The sequence below is a fragment of the Dromaius novaehollandiae genome, chromosome 4, assembly GCF_036370855.1.
Source record: "Dromaius novaehollandiae isolate bDroNov1 chromosome 4, bDroNov1.hap1, whole genome shotgun sequence".
Classification (NCBI taxonomy): domain Eukaryota; kingdom Metazoa; phylum Chordata; class Aves; order Casuariiformes; family Dromaiidae; genus Dromaius; species Dromaius novaehollandiae.
The window spans coordinates 15,620,832-15,645,208 of NC_088101.1; the positions used below are offsets into that span (position 1 = coordinate 15,620,832).

Here is a 24,377-nt window from a genome sequence, read left to right on the forward strand (position 1 = left end):
TGCTACGGTATTTACCATCTTCAGCTGCAGAAATCTGACCGTGAGTGCCTTTGCTCTCTGATTTCGGTCTCTACCCACTTTTGCCTATCAAGTCTCTCTCTAGCCAGATACTTTCAAGGTTCCAGTTATTATCATGGCCGGGTAAACCTTAGACCGAATTTCAGTGACGCCTTGGACTTGGGACATTTTTCCTTTTGAACCAATTTATATGGAAAATTAGGTGGACAGGCTATGAGTCAGCCCAGGAGCATTCACACAGAAAAGGAAATCTGGGCCTTGGCTCTCATATTTTGCTCCCAAATGGAGAGGAATTTGACGGTGAGTGCTGTTTACAGACTTGTCTAGCGTGTTCTGCGTCGGGTGAGCACCGTCTGTTAAGAGGAGGAGCTGTCTATAGGCAGCAGCTTTCACCAAGATGAAAAGACTTGTGGCTGTTTGGTTAATTGATCGCAGTTGATATCATCGTGATAGCAAATTTTGGAGCTTATTTGCTAGCCTGTGGAAATACACTTTTGAATGAGGTACAGTAAAGGACACGTAGGCTAGCAGAGTGTTAAATATATGTAAATATTTTGTCATTATCTAAAGTTAATTTCATACAATTAATTTTGGGGAGCTTTGAATTTGCCATTACATTTCAAAATGAAAAGTAATTCAGTTCCATTTTAAAGACCCTTCTACACTGCTCTTTGAGTGGATTCTTTTTAGAAATGAAAAACAGACTCCTAATATTAAATTGTCATACTTCGAAAGAGGACTGTATGAGCACTGGGTAAAGCAAAATGAAACATGGCTTTCTGTAGGGAGATATTTATGCCTTTCAACAGGCAGACATTTTTAAATCGCAATGGTTTACCTGTAGAAAGATATTTTTTTAAAAACTGTTCAAGGTTTGAATCGGCATCTGTCTTCAACAACAAACTTTCTCTCAGCTCTTTTCTGCTAAGGTACCTTGATTTGCCGCAGACATCCGACCTGTTGAATGCCTCCTTCCCTCCTCCATTGGTATTTGGAGTTCTGATCCTGCAAGCTGCAATGTTTTTTTATTGAACCGATAGCCTGTCTATTATGTCAAAAGATGATTCAAACTTTTAACAGGTGCTCAGCGGGGAATGCCGCAGAAAATAGGTATTGAGAAGATGAGTTAGGGAAAAACTGCAGAGTATCATTTGTCACTGCTGAAACTCGTTACTGCTATGAAAGAGATCTGTGAAGAGCTGAGCATTTTCACTAGTAGATGTCAGAATCGTGTTTAAGTGAGATTTGTAACAATGCATGTGATGAAAATGAATGTTTACTGCCAGTGCGCTGCGGTAAATCTGATGCTACAAGCAAACGCGCTACAAATACACCCAGGGCAGTGACCGCTGTCCCCCCGGTCAGATCCCTTCAGATATCAGCTGCTCATCTTGCTTAGATGTATGGATAATAATGTGCTATTACACAAGTAATGCTGCTTCTCCCGTATGTAGCCCCACTAAGATTAAAGGACTAATTCTAAGGAGAAATGGGATCCCTGGATAAAGGAGGTAGGAAAGTCAGTCATAAATTGTAATGCTGTTATAACTTATTTTGAATTTTATTTCTAATCAGAGCTAGACCTAGTAAACAACATACACGTTCTAAATTTACAACACTGTCGTCTTTTTAATCCGGTAAGATCACCCAAACTTCTCTGCATAGCAGTATGACTCTCTACCTCGAAATACCCAGAGGTCAGTTCTTTTATGTTGATAATGCTTACGACATCTTCATGTCCTGCCTTTATATACAGCTCAGAAAACCTCAGAGGGCCAACGGTTTCCCCCTTCGGATGGGGTTATTACTGCATTGCCGAGACACCTCAGCTTGTCAGGAAGCTGGGACACGTAACATCTGAAAACTGAATTCCATTCCCAGAGCGATGTTATTTTAAGCCTTCCTCACATTGTCGTTGGTCATTTCCATGAACTAAGCATCTTATTCAATCGGATATTTCAGTTACAAACGTAGTTGTAAAACATGCACTGAAAATTCATATGTAAATGAATATGCCTAGTAAAATTACAGCAAAATGTAAAATGGTAAAGGCTAATGATAGAGTGGAATATCAACAACTTTTTAATGGCTGATTGGCACACAGCATGGGGAAACCTAACGCAGGGCAGGCTGGCCTCCTTGGTCAAGCACTTCTGTTGGTCACTGTTACTGGGCACGTTGCAAATAATCAGCCAAGACAAGTTTTCTCCGGTCACGGCCTTCCTTCCCACTCTTATAAAAATTAGCTGCTTCATATGCAGCACATATCACACAAGCAGAAGTTCCTGTTAAGAACAGCAAATTACATCTGAAGTTTAACTATAGAGAAGACATGGTATTTCTTGTAGATGCTGCCTTTGAGGCGACTGTGAGCAGACATATGGTGTTGTTGACATACACCTGACAGACGCAGTTACGTGCCTGGTTTCATACTGGATAGAGATTACACCTGTGACCCCAAAAAGATCTCCTTAATAATCAGAATCTTGGCCAAAAGAAAGTGCAAACTTCTCTTCTGAAGTAATATATATTCAAACACTGCAGTTATTAAAAGGGTATAGGTGTATTTTCCTTCTAACTGTAGGGAAGATGACACAAGATATTTGGGCAACATAGATTGCCCAGAACATGGAGCAGTTGGCCAGAAGGTGCATGCTGCTTGCTTCAAGGAGCAGCCAAGGCTCAGTCCCCAAATGCTTGTCAAATCCTAAAGCGTCATATTAACTAAAAAGAATTCTTTTTATCTAAGTCACCAGAACATAAAACAATACAAATTACACAGGTACACAATAGTTTAATTTTTCTATTCAAATGCAGGATTTCTCTTATCAGTCTAGCCTTTAAATGTCTGCTGCATCAGGCCAGATAGCTACAGATCCAAAAGTGCTTGGACTCTGTCATTACATCTTGTGAGAGGGTAATATTCCACTTGTATAATTGTAGTTAATCAGCACAGAAAATAATATTCTGCATTTTCTTGCTTCCCTGAATTTCATTTTTGCGAATAGAAAAACCAGACTGGTGATGGTGGGCAATTCTGTGCTTCCCCGCTCTGGTGCCCCTGCGCCCTCCGCGCTGCAGACTCCCTCGCTTCTCTGCGTTTTACCTTCTCTGCTTTTCACACCTTCGACTCTCTGTGTCCATTCCTTAATTGTCCTTCTGTTCAGTCATCTTCTGGCAAATGTACAAACTGATGGCAACTGTTCAATTGCCGCTGCCATTTTTGGAACAGACTAGCTTCCGCCGGCCAGGCTTGTTTTTCCTTAGCAGGTACAACTTCATTGACGCCGAATGGCAGAAACTGCTTCTGACGGTGATTGCTCAGGGCCCCAGTTCTGAGGGGGAACACGCTATTTTCTTATGGTTCAGGGCTGGCAATAAACTTAAGTGGAAGCCCTGTCATATTGAAATTTTAAATGCAAGCCATCCACAGAGGTCAAATATTGATAGTGCTACTAACAAATGTATGGGGGCTGTTTTGTTTTGTTTTGTTTCCACAAGGGTATGCCAAGAACATTAAAGTAGTTACCTCATTGGAAAAACTTTTCCTACATAACTTTGCTATTTTAGAGAAGTAGAAAATAATTCTTCAGCAAATAATATATGTGCACATGCACGTACACACACACATGCAGGAGCCAAGACTGGTGATGGAGATAGCCTGCTGCTGGAGAATTGTAACAGGCAGCACTGCAAATACCGTATTTTGCATTTGTGTTGATCATGTTAGTTCTACATTGCATTCACCAGAGGATGCTCACAAACAAACAAATGTCCAGGGCTGTATTTTCCACACTGTAGTTGCTAAATTAAATAATGGGACCAAATATTTCTTTTACATATAGTTCCCCCTCCTTGTGCCACAGAAATCATGCAGAATGGTAGATGGTGGCAATATAACTTTCACCAATGGAAAATAATTTTAGAAAAGTTCTCAGATGTTAAAAAACTACAACAACAAAAACAACAAAAATCTTACTAGTGCCTACTGTCATCTTTCAGTCTATAGGAAGTATATTTGGAGACTGTCATGTCAAGAAAACATGTTAAGTTCTGCTGTGCTAATTTTTGTGGGATATGGCCCTTCTAGTCAGATTTTATTACTGGATCCCAGAATGCTTCTGTGCTGTGACCTGAAAAGGGGTCGTCTTTAATTCCTGCAATTTTTTGTAGAGGGATAAAAAAAAAAGCTGGACTGCCTCAAAAGGCTTAACACTAACTATCGCTAAATTCAAAATGGGCGTGGGGATCGCGATCATGGAGCAGTTGTAACTAATAAGGACGACTGCTCTTAGAAAGACGTACACAACTTGTATTGGTTTAATGCAAATGAAGAAAAAGTTTTCTAGTACCAAATAGAAGGCTTCATTATTTTTCACTGAAACAGGTCTAATCCTGCAGGAAAATAATCTGAGTTTTTCCCTGTATTTCCCTCCTACGTTAGAGCTGTATAGGAAATATGACCCTAGATGGATAACTTCTGTGAAGTGTTTGGAATGTCGAAAACAACTTTTGCTACATTGAGCTGGCATAACTTCCAATCTAGCTAAGGAATAGATAGAGTGCCTTACGAATAAGATATTTAAGCAAGTGCTTCTCATTTCTGAATAAGGAATCTTGTAGATGTATTCATTTCTGATACAAACATAGGGATTTTCTCTGCTTTATGTGAGTTGAAATTGATCCGGTCTGACTAGCCCGAGAACATACGCTTGCATGTCTGAATGTGATAAAAATAACCAAATAGAGTACATAAATGCTTGAGTAATGCATGTTTTAATTGTAATGCCTAGCTTTAGCACTCAGAAAATGATTGCAATATACATGAATGGAAGGACATATTTTTAAATGGGTGGCCAAAATGGACTGTAGTCAAATTCAAGCTAGCTAAAGCGTTTGGAAAAAGTTCAGGTAGTTGGCAAGCCAGAAGCAGACTGTTAATGAATGCAGTATATATTGCCATCATCTTCTGGGCATGTGGATATTTTTTCTGTGCTTCGATTTTAGTGAAGTTTTTTGATAATATGTATGTTTACTTGGTTATATTCTGCTACAAAAAAAAAAAATCTGTTTTTAGAAAAAAATGTGTCTGTCATTCTGGCAAGGAGCCTACTAGGTACTTCACATCATAGTGGGTGTGGTATGCTGTTTTAAAATTGCGTTTTGATGAGAGTCAGTACTAATTGGCTTGGCAACAGTTTTCTAATTCAGTTTTTTCCATCCTAGTTGTTATGAGAATGTATAATCTAGATGGCCATGCTTCTGCAAAATCACTTATTCTGAAAAGTGAATATTTCTCATGTGCTCTAAATATGGGATGTTTTGACAAATCACTGCATCTGATTAACAAGGTTCTCTCTGACATCTGCGAGTCATTGGCGAGCCCCAGTCCTAGAGGTCTGTGGTTCCAACATTTTTTTTTTTCCCCTTAAACTGGCAAATGCAATATAGTAGGGAACTAATGCCTCTATCAGAGCAGCTTGCACTTAAACTATAATGGATTGATTGGCCTGTGCTCAGGCCAACAACCATTCCTATAAGCTGCTATTTTTGCCCAGATGAGCCAACAGAGCAATTGTAACTAATATGCATTTACATGTTTTCTTTTTTTTTTTTTCTCAGATTTTTCTTCCTCTTTCTTTTAAACAGAGTAAAATCAGTGCAGCATGCTGAGCTCTTGTGGAGGGGACGCAGCACTTCTGCTGTTTGCTTTCACTACGATGATGCTGCCATAGCGCTTGCAGTCAAACAGCAGTCACTGTTTCCCATGGAGAAAATTTTGTTTCTGAGGTTAGGCTTGTACATCATGACCAGGCACCCCACGGCCAGGGAGCAGGAGTAGTTATTGCCTCCGTTTGCTCTGCGGAGGGCTGTTACACAGTGAGATCCCCTTTGCATGTCACTTCTGTGCAGCACCAAAGAAAATTTATAACTCGGAGACAGAAGACCTATTTCAGTGTTGTTCCTAGCCAGGAGGGAACATTATCTTGTGCATGTGTGTCTGTTCGGGGGGGGAGGTTATTTGACAGTTTCTTAGCATTTTCCAGCTGATGACTCAAGCAGATCCCCATTTCCAGGATATTTAGTGAATGTGATGGCTCTGGGGTAGCTGTGATGTTCTGGCGTTTCCTTGGTGGAGCTAACAGGAAGGCTGCTTCTATAGAGGCCATGAAATTTGGGCCTCCCTGCTTGCTTTTCTCATAAACCTGAAAATATTGATTCCTCCAAAGCATCTCTAGAAATGTCAAAGGGAGAGGATTAAATAAACTGTCTCTTCCTTGCTCCACTCTTTTTCTTGTCTTTCTCTCTACCTGCTGAAGTTGTTTAGATGCATTTAAATGACGTTCTCTTTGAGTGCTTGAGAAAAATATTATGAAGCAATAAGATGTGATAGGGTCTTGCAGTCATTTAAAGAATCATAATCAGGAGTGCATATACTAAATAAAATTTAAAAAAAACCCAAGATTAATTTGCTGCTTCTTTCTGTAAGCTTTTTTTTATGAGGACATTCATTCCTGAAAAAGTTAGAAGCATAAAAATCCCAAGTTCCGGTGTTACTTTTGGCAGCAGAAAAGAAAGAAGCTGTTCTGAGGTTCAGCGCCCAGGCCTGCATTTGGTGAAAGAATGATGTTAAAGAAGCAGGAGGATGAGAAAATGGTAATTGTGATGTTTTGAGGATGACCTGATGGCTTAGATCCTATCTGATGACTCTGCAACCTGAAATTGGTTGCGGAGGGTGGGGGGGGTAAGGAGGAGATCATCTTTGATGTTGTTATCCCTTGTTTTCTAAGGGATAACTGGGAGTGATGAAGTTAGGGTTAGAAGCAGTGTTACCTCCAGCATCATGATTCTTAGGCTGTTTCATAGTGCTGTCCTTAACCTCAGAGTACTGAGCAGTTCATGCCCATTGGTACAGAGCAGTACTATCAAGTAGATTTAGAAGTTCTCTTATCTTTGTAGGAAGTATTACGAGATAAGGCAGCTTTCCCCTAAGAAAAGTGGTACCAAACCAACAGAGGGCAAATGAAAGCATAGGGGAATTTGTTTTTTTTTTGTTTGTTTGTTTGGTTTTTTTTGGTACAATTCTCCTTAACTTTGTGGAGCTCCATTTGCTTATTCTAGGCTTGAGTTTGACCCACTTTTCCCACTCAGAACGAACTACTGCTAATGGGAATTGCACCGACATTTTTTTGCATTACGTGTAAAAATAGAGCTATTTTGCATGCTCCAGCAGAATTTATTTGGGAATAGTTAGGTAGGTCCACAATGGACTAAGTAACCGGGCAGGTAAATGCAGTGAGAGGTTGTAGAATTGACTTCCTATCCCTGTTTTCAGTGATTTGGATCAGCAGCTTGAACATTTGGTTCACCTTTATCCCAGATGAGTACCATGAAAATCACCTAAACTATTTTACATAATTACCTTCTTCCATCCTTCATTCTAGGGATGACCCGTTTTCATACTTTCCTGTTAGAGCAGGTTCATTCTACAGAAATAAATGCTTACTGCTACTTGAGCTTTGCTCTCTTTCCCTTGCGCTCTTTTACAAAATATAGACAAGGTTTGAAGGTTAGTATTTTTCGGTTTTGTGCTGTTAATGGTTTTGATCGCAGAGCTTTTAGGCGTCTCAAATTTGTTTGGCTGAAAAGCAATCAAGTTTACCGAAATCTCAAAATACATGTGGGTGAGGTCAACTGTCACCTGTATAACCCTAGGTTTAATATCTGTGATCACGCTCTCATTCATGAAGAATGTTGTGTGAGCTTGTTTGTGGTCCCCGTTTAACAGCACATCTGTCTCCTAAACCAGTACAGCCAAGAAACTTCAGAAAAGAATGAAATTGAAGTGGAGGCAGAGGAAATGCAGGATGCATCTCTAGGTGCCTGCTACGGAGCTTGTTGGGTATTTGTTGTTTTTTAATATGGAGAGAAATCTCCCTAATTTCTGTAAGAAAACATTTGAGATGGGAGCCAAAGGGCTGAAGGGTTTGATTTATGATGTAATCCTTAAAGCATTATACATTTTAGTTTCTTTTTTTTTATGCTCAGACATTTTATGATCTTGTTTCTATTTCCTGTTTGCCTGGCAGGTTTTAAGACAAAAAAAAATCTTGAGTGACAAAGAAGTGAGCCCTCTTAGACAAGTGCTTATCAGTATTATTTTCTCTGATCTAAAAAATGACAAAATATGTGTGAACAATCAAATCCTCTGGTGTGTTTATTTTAATTTTGTAAAGTCATTCACCCTAAATGAAATTAAACAATACACATTTGTCATTCAAAATCCATGTAAGGCATCACCATAGGGTTCTTGTCTTTCTGTTGCTGGATTGGACAGATTCTGTCTTCATCAGCTTTTATGTGCGTGGATTTCCGAGGGACGTCTCATTTACACATGAAGGGAAGATTACGAGCCTGTGGCACAGAGAGTGGCTGCTGGGGACTAGGCTAGGCTGGGAACTGATGACTCTTCAAATGCTCTGTGACCACCTGCAGTCAAGAGGGACAAGCTACCTTGCTGTTCTCGCGGGTCACGGCAGGATGAGATGAAGTATGTGCATGTAAGGGTAGCACTGTGCATTTACCCTATGTCACTCGCGTGCCCTATTGGTTGGCCTTTAGAAGGAGCAGGAAGGTTGTAATTCCTTTCATTTGATTCATTAAGATGCTTGCTGGATGTATGTGCCATATACCTTCTCAGCAGTCTACTAAAAACAACTTGGAGGATGTGGGATTTCATGCCTGCATGCAATTAGACTTTTCAGTTTGGCTGCTGAAGGGAGAGGGAAGACCTCCCTCCCCCCAAGCCTTTACTCCCAGCGATGAGAAGCATCTGTCCTACCTGGAGCAAAATGGTTGGTCTGAAGATTTTGTAAGATGCAGCAAGCGAGGTGAGAGTCTAGATTCACAGATGTCCTTAGGGAGGAGATGTTCTCCTTTTAGGTGACAGCTGAGTGATGGGTGCACACAGTCAAGAGACACGTGCTCATTTCCACCGCAAAGGATTTCAGCTTATGGTTACCAAGCTGCAAGGACGGGGCGTCTGGTGGGAGAATATGGGGCCGCTGCACCCCTGGGTCCCAGGCTTCGCTCTGCTAAATGTTGGGTAGCTTACACAAAGTGAAACGGTCGCAGAGGTGGTCTCGGGCTTCACAACCCCGTATATTCCAGCCTGGAGAGCAGCAGGCTCCCTTGGACTGGGCCATGTGAGGTTTGGGCAATAAGGAAAGCAGAAAACCAGATCTAAATGTCCCACATCCTGCCCAATTGCTTTAATCATTGATGCTCTGGTTAAAAGTGGCCATTACTCACAAGTTGAAGGTCTCTCACAAGCAAAACAAATTGCAAATGATTTCAGGGCAACAGAAATCATGTTTTCCAGCGAGTTCTGAAAAAACCCTCCCAGTGCTATAGACCATCAATGAATACCTGCGTTGGGGTTGTGAGGGCTGGATCAGATAAAAGGAATTGATTCAGCACTGTGGCAGATCAGGTGGGTAAGGAGAAGGGTTTATGAGCCCAGATTCAGGTGAGCCTGCTTAATTCTGGAATTTGAAGGCCTCAGCAGCCTTCCGGATGAAAAACAGGTGCCCTCTGCTTGCCGAGATGACTCCTGGGGAGAATCATGAAGAGGTCCTGACTCAAGTCTTCTAAAACACTGTCTCTATAAAATGGTAGTTAAAGTACTGCAGTGGCCTGTCTGTGCTGGCTGTTTTACCTACCCTTCCTGGAACGACCCTAGTAGCAGTGATAGAAGATTTCCCCAAAAGATGAAGTCAAGGTTTTACTTTCAATTCTGTTTTCTGTCATACAGCCTAATGTGCAGCTGTACTGATTGACCTGAATCGGTAAAATTCATAATGTGATGGTTATGGACTATAGTAGGCCTGCTTTGTTAAAAATTATATTTACTAAAATGTAAATGTGTGGCCTATAAAGTAAACATAATACTACAGTGTGGCTGCATTGACTAGACTGGCTGGAATTTTTTCCCTCCTAATTTAGATTATTTTAGGCATGTGCTGGCTTGTGTCAGTTTGTAAGGCCCACTCTTCAGTTGGTTTAAATTTCCAGAGTTTGCAGCATGTCTTTGACCATTACCAGTTCGCACCAGCCTTAAAAAAATCAAATGGTATTGTAAATGAAAGGTTAGGGGGTGAAAACAATAAAAACTAAATAAGTAGTGTTCTTTTTGGCTAGTGTTCTGAATGAATATGAAAAAAACCATTGCTTTGGGTAACTAATGGTAAAGTCGTCATGGTAAAGCAGTCTTTCCCAGCCAGCAGCTTCTTTTTCTCTCGAATGGATGTCTGCCTCCCGAATGCCAGACTCTCTCTATAGGTAAATGTTTCCCTGATCTAGTTTGTCCAGGCTTACTTAACATTGCAAGGACATCCTGTTTAAAAATCCCCTCACTTGAAGTTGTCAGGTTTTTGCATTCAGAGAATTGCTAATCTGCTCTATTCAAACTGTATGAAAGTCATAGGACTATCTTATATTTTAGAACAGATGCCCTTCTAATTTTATCATTTTTCACGTGAGCAGCGTTCTCTATAAATTGTATTATTTTGTTTAATCTATTTTTCATAACACTAGTGCTGTTAACAATTCCCTTTGCGGTTGTATCTATTAAAAATAAAACAATGGCATCAGTCCACTGAAATAACGTTACACGTTATAGACCTTCTTCATGAAGATGCTTCAGAAAAATAATAGTAGTCGCTAGCTCTGCAGCAAGATGTGCTAGCGCGGGTCCCTGAGCCTGTGCCAACTCCTATTAACAGCAAAGAGACAACACACAAGGGCAGTGGACAGTTTACGTACCCTGCAGCCAGAAGGAGTTTCTATTTCTGTTATACTTGCAGGTATAAAAAAATAGCATGTAAAGAAAGCTCTCCTTTAGCTGATGGAAATGCGATACAGGGACATGCGGTGTTATGCGTGATTATAAAGCTCGACTGGGGACCGTGTCTCGCAGCTAACCAGGGCCTGAAGTTTTGGGGAGAGAAGAGCTCCCGAGGTGGAGTTGGGATAAGGCATGTGGATGAGGGCAGACCTGGGAGGCGTTCCCAGGTGTGCAGTGTAGCTGTAGTCGTAATTTTAAATGTCTGCCAAAAACTTATTAGCTTGGGGTGTCTTAAGTGCTCATTGGTACTAAGCAGTCCAGAAAGATAAGGTGATCAAGGCCAAAAAAGAGAAGGAGAAAAGAGTTTCCTACCAGAAGAAATGGTTGAAGCTCTTGAACTACTGGGGAAATTGCTTTAAGCTGGCCTTTCCAGGTCCTTGTTCTTCTGTTTTAACAGGATAAAGACTGAGAACAGGGCCGGATGTTTGTTTGTTTTTCTGTTTCAAAATCTTTGCCAGTTTCTGTTGTTTCCAAATCTTAGATGTGCATGAAAACGCTAGGCCAACTTTTTGCCATTCTTTATTTTAAAGCCTTGAATTTTACCTCCTGTTTGCTTTTGTTCTAGGAATGGTGCTCATACTGAGAATAAGAGGATTATTTCTCCCTCCTCTGTCTCCTCTTTTATTTCTTACTTTGTGAAGTGTGGTAATTTGCACAGAAGTTTGAACCGTCTATGAGGACTGTCAAATCTTGTTCTTCTGTGCTATTTGACATTGCTCATCTGCCGTCATAGGAAATAATAAGGAATGAGAGCGGCGTTAATTCAAATGTCAATTTGAGGCTAGAAAGGGCTTTCATTTCCTATTGTGGGAAGAAAATCACTGCATTTTGGGTCATCTCTTGCACTAATACTAAATCTATGCCTGTGTTAATTGAAGCCTTACAAAAGACTGATCTGAGACTATTTCTGCAGTTGAAAGACTTAAAGGCTTAAAAAGGCAGGCGGTTTCCATAAATTGTGGAAGCTGGGAGGAAGAGACCATGTTCTCATCGCTGAAGCCTGTCTTTTTCTTTCACTTTTCTATTTGGCCTGTGCAACTTGTCACAGAAAACTGCTGTGCGCAAGGAGAAGAGGGACAGAGTCCCTGTCGTATTTTATACCTGTTTGTGTGTGTGCTACACATATACCAAATAGGAAAATGCATGGACCAAACTCTTAGAAAGGATCTTGGTGTACGGACTACGTTTGCGTTAAAAATAAGTTGGTATCGAGAGGAGCAAGGGAGAGAGAACGGGAGAAAGATGCGGGCTGGTTAACGGTGCCCTAGTACGTGGCAGTCTGAAACACCCCTCCTAACAAATGGAAATAACTGACCGTATGGAAATTGAAAGATGTCAACGTGTAGTTGGCTCTCTTCTCACTAATTCGCAAGCAAAGGTCAGGTACGTCTCTGGGATAAGTCAGAAAGCTTCATACTTTCAAAACCGGTGAGATGAGATCAGATTTGGGCTATTTGCTAAGCTTAAGCCTGCTGCTTTATACAAGTCCTGCAGAAACGGATGTATAGACAACGGAATAATGTACCAGAATTATGCAGACTCATGCGTTACCATGCATTTTTAAATTATTTGCTCTTGGCAGCTAGTCAGCTGTAATTAAGTTTCTGAAAACGGACCTTCCTCCTCCTTGCCTTCGAATGCCTCTTGCAGCACGCTAATAAGATGCAGGGGGAAACGGAGGCAGCGCCGCTTCTTTGATCAGACCTGCCCAGTGGCAGCAAGACAGCGTAGGCACGACTGCAACGCCCTTGGCAGTGCTCGCGTTGCTAAGGAAATTTTGCTTTATTCAGTGCTAGAGGACCATTTCTGAAACTTCAGCATCTTTTCTGTTGTGCGTGAAGGGATCGACTAGCAGAGCTAGGCATTCAGAGCGACACTTGCACCTGCACTGACCGGGCCCTGGCTGCTTACCTGAGTACTGGGTGGAAAAAAAGACCTATGTTTTGAACCTCCAGCTTTTCATATGTGCTGTTTAATCTATTATATACTTCAACTATAATTGTAAAATGGGCATAACTACACTTCTTTACTTATGTGAAGTACTGGACGTGCCTGAATGAACAGAATGCTATTTATATCAATTCTTTGCTCTGTTTTGCCACTTTGCTCTCCTAAAGCATATCATCTATAGTACTACATACCAGAGGGTGGTATATAGTACTCTGGTTTAGTGCCAGTTTTAGAGCAGCCCTGCAAGCTATATACATGTGAAAGCAAAATGATAGTAGGTCCCTCTTTCCCCACATGAGCACAGCTCCTCTTACTAGAGCTAAGCGTATAGGTGTCTTGCACCAGAGGCCCTTGACAACTGAAACAACCATCCTCGTGTTTGGTGCCTCCCCTGGGAGACTGCGTAGAGAAAGTGAGCGGAAAGGAAAGAGGCGGTTTGCAGCCCACAGCCAGGAGCTCTCAGTATAAACGAGAAGCCAGATTTTCCTTTCGTTAGCATCCGAGTAGCGACAGAGCAGCTCCCTTGAAACTGGTGAAGTGATACCCATACAAAATGAGTGAGCGTGCCAAGAAAATTGAGTCCCGTAGTGGACTCAGTTGTTTACAGTGAGAGTATTATTGTAGCGGTGCATTTAATGGAGGATCTGGAGAACGGGAAGAAAATCACGGCAGTCAGTTGCCACAAGAAACGCTGCGCCCAGGGCATTTTAAAGGCTGCAGTGCAGGAGTACAGTTACTGGGATCCCAAGTCATGCCGTGGGTCCTGGCGCTTGGGGCTGACAGCAATTAAAAGTTTTTCAGAGAGTTAGGGAGAAAATCATAACTTCCATTTGATGGAAAAGCGGGCGAGTGAACCGAGCAGTTAAAGTCCACGTGGTGTTACTACAAATGCCACTTTTGCACTGTAGAGTCTGTATAGTAACTCGGTGCCAGTTTTGAAAGCCGAGACCTCTAGTTTTTCCTGCCCTATGTGGTTTTACATTGGTCAGGGAGAGATACAGCTCTAAAATGCTGCTCTCGGGCAAAGGGAAGCTTTGCCTCTGAGTCGCAAGTAGGATTTTGTCTCTTGTTTTCTGACAGCGGTCAGCTACACCTTTTGTTGGACACGTGCCCCTTCGTTGCCAGTGGAGGATTTTATATCTCCTGGCACTCCCGTTGTACCGTGGTGTGTGTGGCTTAGAACAACTGCGGCTGTTCCAGTTAAGGTTAAGTGTTTAGTGCTACCCAAGTGTTCTCTGTTGTAAAGGTATACTTTCCATGTCAGAGTCAGTGGGGTTTTTTTTGTTTTTTTTTAATGACATTGGAAAAAGTCAAGGGAAAAGAAAAACCTGCATTGCCGCCTTTTCCTGGCATCCCTGGCAACCATTAAAGTCAAAGCAATCTCAGTAAAAGGTTGCAACTGGCACCAAGAAACACTGCGCTATTATTCCTGAAGCAGGAGAGCAAAAATAGTGTCTCAAACTTGGGCACGTTTTGTCTCCTCTCTCCTTCTCCTCACTCATTGCGGCTGCTGCCAAGCCCTGCTGCTGCTTTGTCTATAGCATGCACCAAGTTGATTTTTTCCTCGGTGCCCTTTTAACTGACACATCTGTCAATGCATTGGCTATCTTCTGCTTTGGCTGTTACGGTATCGCTGTCTCTGGCCTCCCCGCTGTATCTTCTGTCCTCTTCCGTTCCTCCCACACTGCAGCAGCCTACATCCTCCTCCTTGATGTCTAAATGGATTTATTACTTCCCAGCTGCAAATTTTGCTACCTTATTGCTTACTGGGTAACATTTAGCACCCTTCCCTATGACTTCAAAGCTGTGACTATATCCCTTTACTCTTCATGACTCCACTTCATGGCTGGCATTTTATATTATCCTCCAGGACTTTGTCCCCCACCTACAGCTCCGCTTTTATTTACCACACTCGCTCCCCATTACAAACATGCTTGTCTTTGAATACTGTGGCACGTGCCTTCCCTCTCTCATAATCAACAGTGCGCCTGCTCTGGGGTCACTGCACATCTGGAAAGCTTTGTCACTTAATCCCGTTGTCGCAGGCCACATTGCCTTGCCTTTCAAATCTTTCCTCTTCATAAAGCTTAGTTATATTAGGCACAGGAAGTAAAACGCTTTCACTTATGCGCTAATGCTTAAAACAAACAATGAAGAGCTCCAACAAAAGACTTTTGTTTTCAGTCTTTGTGCATGTTTTAGCTTGGCTCATAGAAAACAATTTGCTTGCTTTGCTGTCTGACCTTGGGCAAGTAATTCGCCTTGGCACATCTGCTTTTCCTTCTGTGAGACAGAGATGAAGATGCTGAGCTTCTTTGCAAAGCATTTTCAGAGCAACGAATAAAAAGTGTTCTATAAAAGGTAGTTGATATTTTTATTCTATCATGATTGTTATTCTGTGTGTCAGTCAGCGAAATAAGCACAGTGTCTATTCTTAGCAAATAATAATGGTGATAGTTGTTTTGACTCGCCTCAGGTTTTCTTGAGTGGCTAAGTTGCTAATGGAACTGATATTCTGAACTCCTACAGACTTCTCAGGTTTTTCACACCCCTGTATTTTTTGCAGCTGATGTGCTGTCTTCCTTGCGCTCTTTTTATTCTCATACAAGGCTCTTTTTATCTTGACGTAGAGTCTGGTTCCCTCTTTCATGGCAAATGCAAGCTCTGGCCTTAGCATTGTTTGCTGTTCAAATTGCTCTGCTCGTTTCACTTGTCTTGTAGAATTGCCTCTTTGAAAACGGAATTAATGCGTGCAGTTTTTTGGCTTATGGAAACACTTTTCTCTCACTGCAATGCCATTTGTTTAAAAAAAAAAAAAAAAAAAAAGTTAGTCTACTGTCCCCTTAGCAGAACCCTCCCAGAACATTTGCTGCTTGCACTGTAGGGAAGCAAGCTCTCCCGCATTGCTGTTCATGGATATTTTTTGCTTTGGGGATGGTCTTATTTTGAGCAGTATTCAGTACTATCTATGCTTGGGAGAATGCCAAACTCATCCAGGGCAGCACAGGCAGATCTTTCCATTGTAGGGGTGCCAATTAAACTAATGCTACCAGCTGCGTGTTCTTTTGTCGGCCCTGAACTAGGTTGCGGTATTGTGTTGCACAGTGCCTCTCCCCAGCAAAGCTTGTTGTCTCCATGCTAATGGTTTGGGCAAGAAAGGGGAGCTATGAAACATTAGCATTCAGAAAGGAGAAGGGATGTAAAGGAACTTCTGGCAATGTGAGTAATGCAAAGTCGTGAAAGCATCATAATCCCCAAAGCGTAAGAGAAATCGGATTGCTCATCCAAAATTTAGTCATGCAAGAAAGTAACGGCAGATGTGGGACCAGGCTGTGAGCCTTCAGATTCTCAGTCCAGTGCCAAGTCCTCCAGATCTGGTTGTTTCTTGACGTTGGAGGAGACGGGGTGAAATAGGTGGGGGAAGAGCAAGAGCAAGTTGCCTTGGCTGGCTGGAGCAGATCCCAAGGAGAGAGGGAGAACAGGCAGCGGAAGGAGAAAGATGTTTCGGAATAGGCAGGGGAAGAAAAAGCTTGATAGGGAAGGAAAAGTTGGATCTGAAATGGAAAGGTTGGAAGGAAAAATTGCCTATCTGACTGATAGGTGGCTGGGAAAGTGTAATTTCTGTCCAGCGGCATCAAGTTCAGTGCTTTCTTCTCTTAGCAAGGATGTTGCCCTGGCTTGTTTTGGGCTAAGTCTGTAAAACGAGAATTGTTAATGCTTGTGGCTTAAACATGTTTTTTTGTTGTTGTTGCTGTTTTTCTCGATATCTCCATACCAGCTTTCAAAGATCACGTAACTTGAGCAGAGCCCTCTGATTTTAACAGGGCATTATCTTTTGATAAAACTGTCATTAATCCTATATTAAGCTGCTCAAAGAGTCAGTCTTTTTGTTTCCACATAATTGCTGCTATGCAGCAGGCAAGCTAGCTATTAATAAAGTGTATTAGGCACTGTTCACTGTTTAATAAATTTTCAAACAGTGCTGGTAAAAGAAATTAAAAGATTCGGCAACAGTGCAAGGGCAAAGATGAACAAAGGGATGGAGGAAGTTGCACCATAGTCTAAAGTAATGTATGCTTCATCGTTAAATAGGTAATCGAGCCTAATCTGTCATTTTTCATTGCACATGAAATGAAAAGTTTTCATGTTGTTTAATGGATGAATGCAAATTGCTTATGCAGCACTGAGCAAGGATGCTAGCAATAGGTGAAGCTTAGCTTGTGTCAGTGAGGGTTTGATCAATACAAAAAAAGGAGGATTTTGGAGCCATTCTTGTAAATCTAGACCCAGATTTCCCCACATTCCCTATTTCCCCCCCAAAAAAGACTCTCAAAAAAAGTTATTAAATTAAAAATGTTGTTAATAACAACATTTGACAGTGGTTGTGGGGCTGTTGTGCAACAGAGATACAAATGCTCTGTGGTAATATTTTTTTATTCCTAGAATTTATTCTTTAGATATTAGAAGTTTGGATTATTTCTCCCAAGTAAAGAAATCCCAAGGCTTAGGAAGCACAGCTGTTAAGACTCAAGCACGTTTGTTTTATGGTCAGGACAAACTAAAATCCCTTAAAGGTTAATTACAAGTGAATTTAAAATAGTTAGCTGTCTGAGTTGTGTATAATGTAATGGAGGATGGAAAGATTGGTTAATGTTTACAGCGAATATGTAAATGAAGTGGCTTTCCATAACCATATCAAAAAACATGAACAGGAATGGATTGGAAAGACTCTGTTATCTGCACTTCAGAGGAGAGCATTCTTAAAATCCAGTCAATAATACTCTTTCCCACATCTTACCCTTATTTCCTTCTGAATAGTTTTCAGGATGTATTAAAAATGTGCTGTCACTCATCTTGAAATAATTCGGTTCTAAGTCTGGGATGAACCACTGCGTTATGAAGGAAGAATAATTTGCAAGAGCAGAAGTGCTATCCAAAAGTGACTAGAAAGATTTATTGAGAATCTGAGACCAGGCTTACTTGATCACAGGCCTTATAATTGCATTTTATCCTTACTCCTTGCATCCGAGATTATGAACACCAACCAAAAATATCTGTAGTTCATCCATTTAAACTTCTTGCAAGTTTTCTTTTTCTTTTTCTTTTTTTCCCCCCCCCCCCCACCTCATGTGAATACATTATCCCTCTACACTGAGGTCATGAATGTTTTGGGACTGTTATTTAAAGGTGACAAAGACAGAAAATCACTTCATGGTTAGTGTGGCCACTCAAACAAAGGGAGCACCACGTCTCAGAGGAAGATACCCAGCCTTTACCCTTAGTCTTTGGTCTTTGTAAGGTGGGTTTTGCATGCTACTGTCCCTCAGTCCTCATCAGCATTCTCCGATTAAGAATGGATTTGTATAGCAGCCAGCAGGATATTTTTCTCAAAGCAAACAAGAAATCATCATTCATATTTTCAAAGCTACCTAGAAGTTCTGAGTGCTTAATATCCATTTATTAGGTGTTCAAGTTCCCTGATACGTTGTATTTTGCCCCTCGAATCAGCAATTTATTATGACTTGGACGCAGATAAGTATAAATGGGGTGATGGAAGGGTCAATTGTCAGAATACATTAATAAATATGTAAATATTTTCCTCATGTGTAGTGTATCATCGGGGGAAAAACCTGGAGGTTCTTATGGACTAGACTTTTCTCTCTGGCCTCTGGCTGGGTGGTTGTAGGTTCTTGGTATTTTTCTTGAAACGTGGGACAAATTTGAGGATTCTTCTGGGCAACATCTGGTGGAGGTTATGGACCCCAAAGACACTGTCAGCTTGGAAAAGGACATCCCCGGGAGTGACGCTGGGCAGTACAAGTGGCGGTCGCCCCCATGACGGGGCAGCCCTTGGCACCAGGACTTTGGGACCTTGCCTCACTGTTTAGCTCTAGTTCCTGTTCACTAAACATGTTACACGTTACGTCAAGCCACCCGACTGTTCTGAAAGGAGCCCACGTAGTTTCCAAATTATAGAAAATAAAAAAGGACTCCAGAATGCACCTCAGATTATTTAAAGGGCTACTACCCACTCATTATGCCCAATATTTATTATTTTCTGAAAGCTAATGTTAAGAATTGGTCTGACTTTGTCTAACCAGTAATTTAAATGGGAACAAAATTACGCTTTTACTGGAAGCTCATGATCTTATCATCATTCTTTCACCTGTGCTCATGAATTTATGGTGTATGAGTGCAATTTATTATGATTTATTAGTAAGAAGAAACCGGGGAAAATGATTAGCAAAGTGCCCACGTTAATAGCGGTACTTAAATCTCAATAGTCCTTTTTTGTTGATTATTTATGCCTGCATCTGTTTTTAAACTTGCCCTTAGTTATGGATTTTTTTTCTGCTGAATTACAGCAACTAGTAGTTATTTAAGGACCTACCATTGTTTCCATTTTATGGAGAACACATTTTAAAGACACATTTGTAACCATAGCCATTTAAATTGCTGGAAATGCTTATACAAGCTGATAGCCTAGACATAAATTATTTATTTCAAATTGCAGTGGCTATGCACTTTATTTTAAAAAATAGCACACTGTACGCAAAATTAGTTGGTTTTTTTCTTTATTTAGATGCTGTGCCAAACTCTAGCTTAAAAAAGATTTTACTCTAAATTTTTTTTTTTTTACTGGCAGTTGGCCCACAGTGCTGGAACTTCAGTAACTTTGTGCTTTGAGAAAGATGAGATAAGCTGAAGAGTTGAATGCAAGGCTGTGTGCGTGCACTTGGGTGTGTTACACGTGAGGTAATGGCTGTATGTATGTATACACATTTAAGGAACGTTTAAAATTACCTTATAATATAGACATTCCTGATATTCTCTGTACTCAACATAAGAAATGTTGCTGTTGGTTTTATTCCTGTAGCTGGTGAAGATGCATTTTCAAATAGCATCTGCTCTGTGGTGGTTATCAGGGTGAATTAACATCTGGACGACTTTTATGTTTCATAAACATTATTACTAATTCTTTGTCCCCTCTGTGTCAAACTTGCAATGGAACTGTGTACAAGTCCATTTGAATTTGATATTTCTGCTATACTGAGTGGGGTCATAAAAGATGCCGCAATATTTTTGTTTCTTTTATAGATGGCAAACTAATGAGGTTGATCATATTGGCTGTAGACTAAACAAATATTAGCTTGAAAATACAATCTCTAAGATGGTCGTAGCAATTTAAATTGAAACAGAGTTTTGAAAGGCAAGATACCATTTAAGTCCTTTTATATAAATGTGGGTATGTACATGCATGTGTAATTTTTTCCCCCCTACAAAGATGGGATAAAATATGGACTTGATATTTCTGGCTCAGGAAGGAATAAAAGGAGGATTTCGAATGTGTTTGGATGAGAGCTTTTAGTCAGTTGATAAGATACAGTTGCAAGATTTGGATCACTAGGAAAAGGATTTAATTAAGCTTTTGTTTGTAGGGGGAAAAAGGATTAAGAAAACATGCAAACCACAGTCTTAAGCTTTTAAGAAAAAAAAAAAAAATTCCCACTGCAGCCAACAGAAGTTCAGCTTGGCTAAGGGAGTGTATGATATTGTATGTGATGTTTTGACATCATTTATAGGCTTTACTTTGCTTGTATGTGTATATACTGAAGAAATAATATTTGTTTTCAAAAAATAATCCAGTCATAGATGGATTCAGGCAGAGAGGTGAACTCTGTAACTCATACGCTCATTTTTCCAAACAGCCTGCCTCTCGGATAACTACTCTTCCTCCAGCAGGTCACTCTCTCTGCATTAATCAGTCTTGAAGTGTAGGGGTACAGGAGTTAGGTCCATTTGTAAGCGTAATTAACTGTATATTGCCCTAATCCAGGATACACGGTTTTCATAAGCGTACCATGAAAGAGCGAGCCATACGGACAACTTTGGTCCGGAGGCTATTGTAATAAACGTGGTGCGATGTCTAGGGAGGAGATTGCAGTCCTTCATCCAGTTTGCCTGCCAGTGCCGGCGTTTGGCCCTGTGGAGCTGTGTGTTCTCTACGGCTTTTTCCCATCATGTTTCAGTAACGCTATTCACAAAAAGCATTTTTCCCCACTTCGTAGTGTTGCAGCGTACGTACTGATTATTCTTAGCCTGACAGAGTGCCTGGAAACGCAGACATTTTCAGGTGATTTTTGCAATGCAGTCTGACTCTGATATACTTTTAAAAGTCATGTTTGAGAGACTGGAGGGTCACACTACATCTTTTATTTAAAGGGGTGGTACCAGGCCTACACAGACCTAAATTCTGTCTGAGCCAAAAGCATGCTTTTGCAAAACCTAACATCAGTTTTATGTTACAGTTACGTCTCTTGATATCTAGGTATAGCTATTGACCTGTAGATAGCTATAGACATCTATTGATGCATAGATCTATATATCAGTAGAAGTAGTTGCTCTGTCAAGCGGTAGCGTTCTCATCAGGACATGCAGCCTCGGTATCGCAGTACTCAGCCAGCGTAGGAGAACCGCATCAGGAAGGAGATTCAGGAACTAGTAAAAAAGATGAACTGACTAGCCTTTTATTTTTGTTGAAAATGGGAGTCAAGAAGGATGTAAACAAGCAGTATAAAAGATGAAGCTGATACGATTGTTTTAAAATGTTCTGAATCTAAGAAACTCGTGAGGTACTGATATCATTGGTAATTGGTGCGTTTGGTATCCTGAAAAAGGATAGTGGTGTAATATTGAGAACGTGTTGCATTTAACCTAAAGCCCAGCAGCTGGCCCCAAAGCAGAGTCATGTGCAGAGCATATGCGAAGGAAGACATTTTCCTAAGCCAAGAGATTTTAAAACTGCTCTATGGAAAGGCTGGTTCTCTCATACTTATCTGGATGAAGGAATTCAGGAGTGTTCCCAGGTCCGTTTCCAAGCCTGTTCCTAGGCTTGGACATAGTCTCAGCAGCATCAGGATGCCCTGAGAGTCAATCTGGCATGTTCCAGATCTCTGTATCTTAACTAGAATACTATATGAGCTTTATAAGAACGTGGCGCTCTCCAAATTCATGATCTCTGTTGCTGCAGTTTGGCTATGAGGTCGAGTGCCACATGGGCCTGATTGCGATAACTCATCTGTCACACAGTAAATATTCCTGTTGAAGCCGGTAAACATTTGTAGAGTAAAACATTGCTCATTGTGAGTAAGAGCCATATGATATGAGACAACAGGTCTGGAGATAAGAGATGTTTTCATATTTTTAAAGGAATATTTTCTCGCATGTGGGTTTCTTGCTTTTGCCTGCACCTGTCGTGTGCGCAGAATATTCTTGCAAAATAAGTAATTGCACAGTTAACTATTAGATATGCATATGTAAATACATATTACACGTTACTGTCCCATTACCTAATTTGCATGCATAAATGCAGGTTAACGGCTGTTGTAGTTTTGCCAATGGCAAACTGAGTATTTCAAAATTTGGCCTTGAGTGCACTCTAGGGAATTGTGTGACAAGCTTGTGTTGTTTCTTCATTCGAGCTCTCAATTCTATTAGGAACCCAACATAAACACTTGACTCTGCTTTATTTCACAGGGTAAAGCTTCAAAATTACAGACCTCATCGTTATTAATTCTTTTGATATTTATTGATTGCATTAACATTAATCATGATAAACACCTCTGGTATTACTGTAGATGTCACTTGTGTAGTGCATCAGGATGTCTACTGTAACTCTGTCTTCATTAGCTGGACCATTAGTTACAGGGTGTTTTTTTGCGTAAACATCTCCATGCCTCTCTTGTAGAAGTAAGGAGAGAAAACGTATGTAAATTGTTCACTAATTTTTGAAAGCATCTTGCTATTTTTAAGACTTGCTTTTTTTCCTCCCCTGAAAGGATACGTTACATAAGATTGTTGCATATATCTCTGAGAACCCAAAAGCAATTCAGTTTTTGCTTGGACAAGTTGATGTACATAATCATATTCACTTGTCTTCAAAAGTTGACAGCAAGTCTGAGCTGTTATTTCTTCTAGTTTTCTCTGTATAATGCAAAGATACTATTCATGGAGCTGGTGTGCTAGACTTTGAAGAGTGTTTATCTCCTCAGGAAGCCATGTTAATTCAACGGTTGGAATACATTTTTGCTCTTCCTGAGGACCTCAGAAGGCCTGGGGATAAATTCCATTTTCAGGCAATAACTCATTTCTGAGCAAGTGGAAGGGGCAGTCTTTCAGCTTGCACTGTAAGACAGCTCAGAACAAATAGAGAAGCCTTCTGACTTTCACGAATTTAGGTCTGAGTTACTCCATGTGCAAAATTTTATCTACATTTTACTTGATTGAAACTGTTGTGTTTCAATCCCCAGTGTCTGAATTTCAACAGAAAAATAGACTGTGCGTACTGAACTGCCCTTGTCATCTTGAATATCACTGTGCTTCCTTACAGCCTGCGACCTTATGAACCAAGGCATCCTGGCCCTTGTCAGCTCCATTGGTTGCACGTCAGCCGGATCCCTGCAGTCGCTGGCGGATGCCATGCACATCCCTCACCTCTTCATCCAGCGCTCGACAGCGGGAACGCCGAGGAGCGGCTGCGGGCTCACCAGGAGCAACCGCAACGATGACTACACGCTCTCCGTCCGCCCCCCTGTCTACTTAAACGATGTCATTCTGAGAGTGGTCACGGAATACGCCTGGCAAAAATTCATCATTTTTTATGATAATGAGTATGGTAAGTATTTAGCAGGGTGACTGTTGTCAAATCCATGATTCTTTTGAAAGCAATTGCATTAAACCTTTATAGTCTTCCACTAGATTATATTTTGCCTGTGAATGTTTATGGTTCTGTTAGCATTTCACATCACCTCAGAAAAATCTATTTCTAAAATCCATCAACTTTTACAGGTTTATTTGATAATTTCTTTGCTAAAGTTAGCTGATAAATATAGAACTTTTCTGGCTTTCTATTTTGTCAGTGTTTATGAAGCATAAAAGTTTTTAGTGAGTTCTCTTTTTTTTGGAGTATAGATAAGATATATAAGATGACAATTTGAGAGACAACATATAAGATTTTACATTTTGTAGAGTTGTTTCTCCTGTGATGAAACTCTCCTACTTATAGGCAAGTCCTACTGATGTCAAGAAGTTGCAGCATCAGTGAACATAGGAGAGAGGCCTCAGCAAGAACGAGCTGCTATTTGTAAATGGAAAGCTGCTAGACAGAACCTCTGCAGAAATAAGTATTTGAGGAGAAGGGACTGGAAAAAACAATGTTCCTTCTTTTTTGAGTGCATTTAGTGTTCCTGAAAGGTGCTGAATTGACAGTCCTTATATAATAGAGTAAGTGTAACACAGGTGGCATTGCAAATCAGACTGCGCCATCTCACTTGGTGACTCAGTCAAGTTCTGTAAAGATATCTTCTAAGGCTGAGTAGACATATTGCTGTAGTATAGATATGTTATCTGACTAATTCTATCATCTTTTTCTATGGGAAATTGCTTTGAAACCAGACCTGTTTTCTTCAGATGCATCCATTATTCATAAGTAATCATGACTGGT

At 40.7% G+C, this 24,377-nt stretch overlaps 1 protein-coding gene across 1 annotated transcript in view; it reads left to right on the forward strand.

Moving 5' to 3' along the window:
• The window catches only part of GRID2 (glutamate ionotropic receptor delta type subunit 2), a 716,389-nt gene that overhangs the window by 391,802 nt on the left and 300,210 nt on the right, over positions 1 to 24,377 (forward strand). The window contains exon 3 of the mRNA XM_064510476.1: positions 23,265 to 23,549. Coding sequence (XP_064366546.1) covers positions 23,265 to 23,549 — 285 coding nt within the window. The remainder of the gene's footprint in view (positions 1 to 23,264; positions 23,550 to 24,377) is intronic.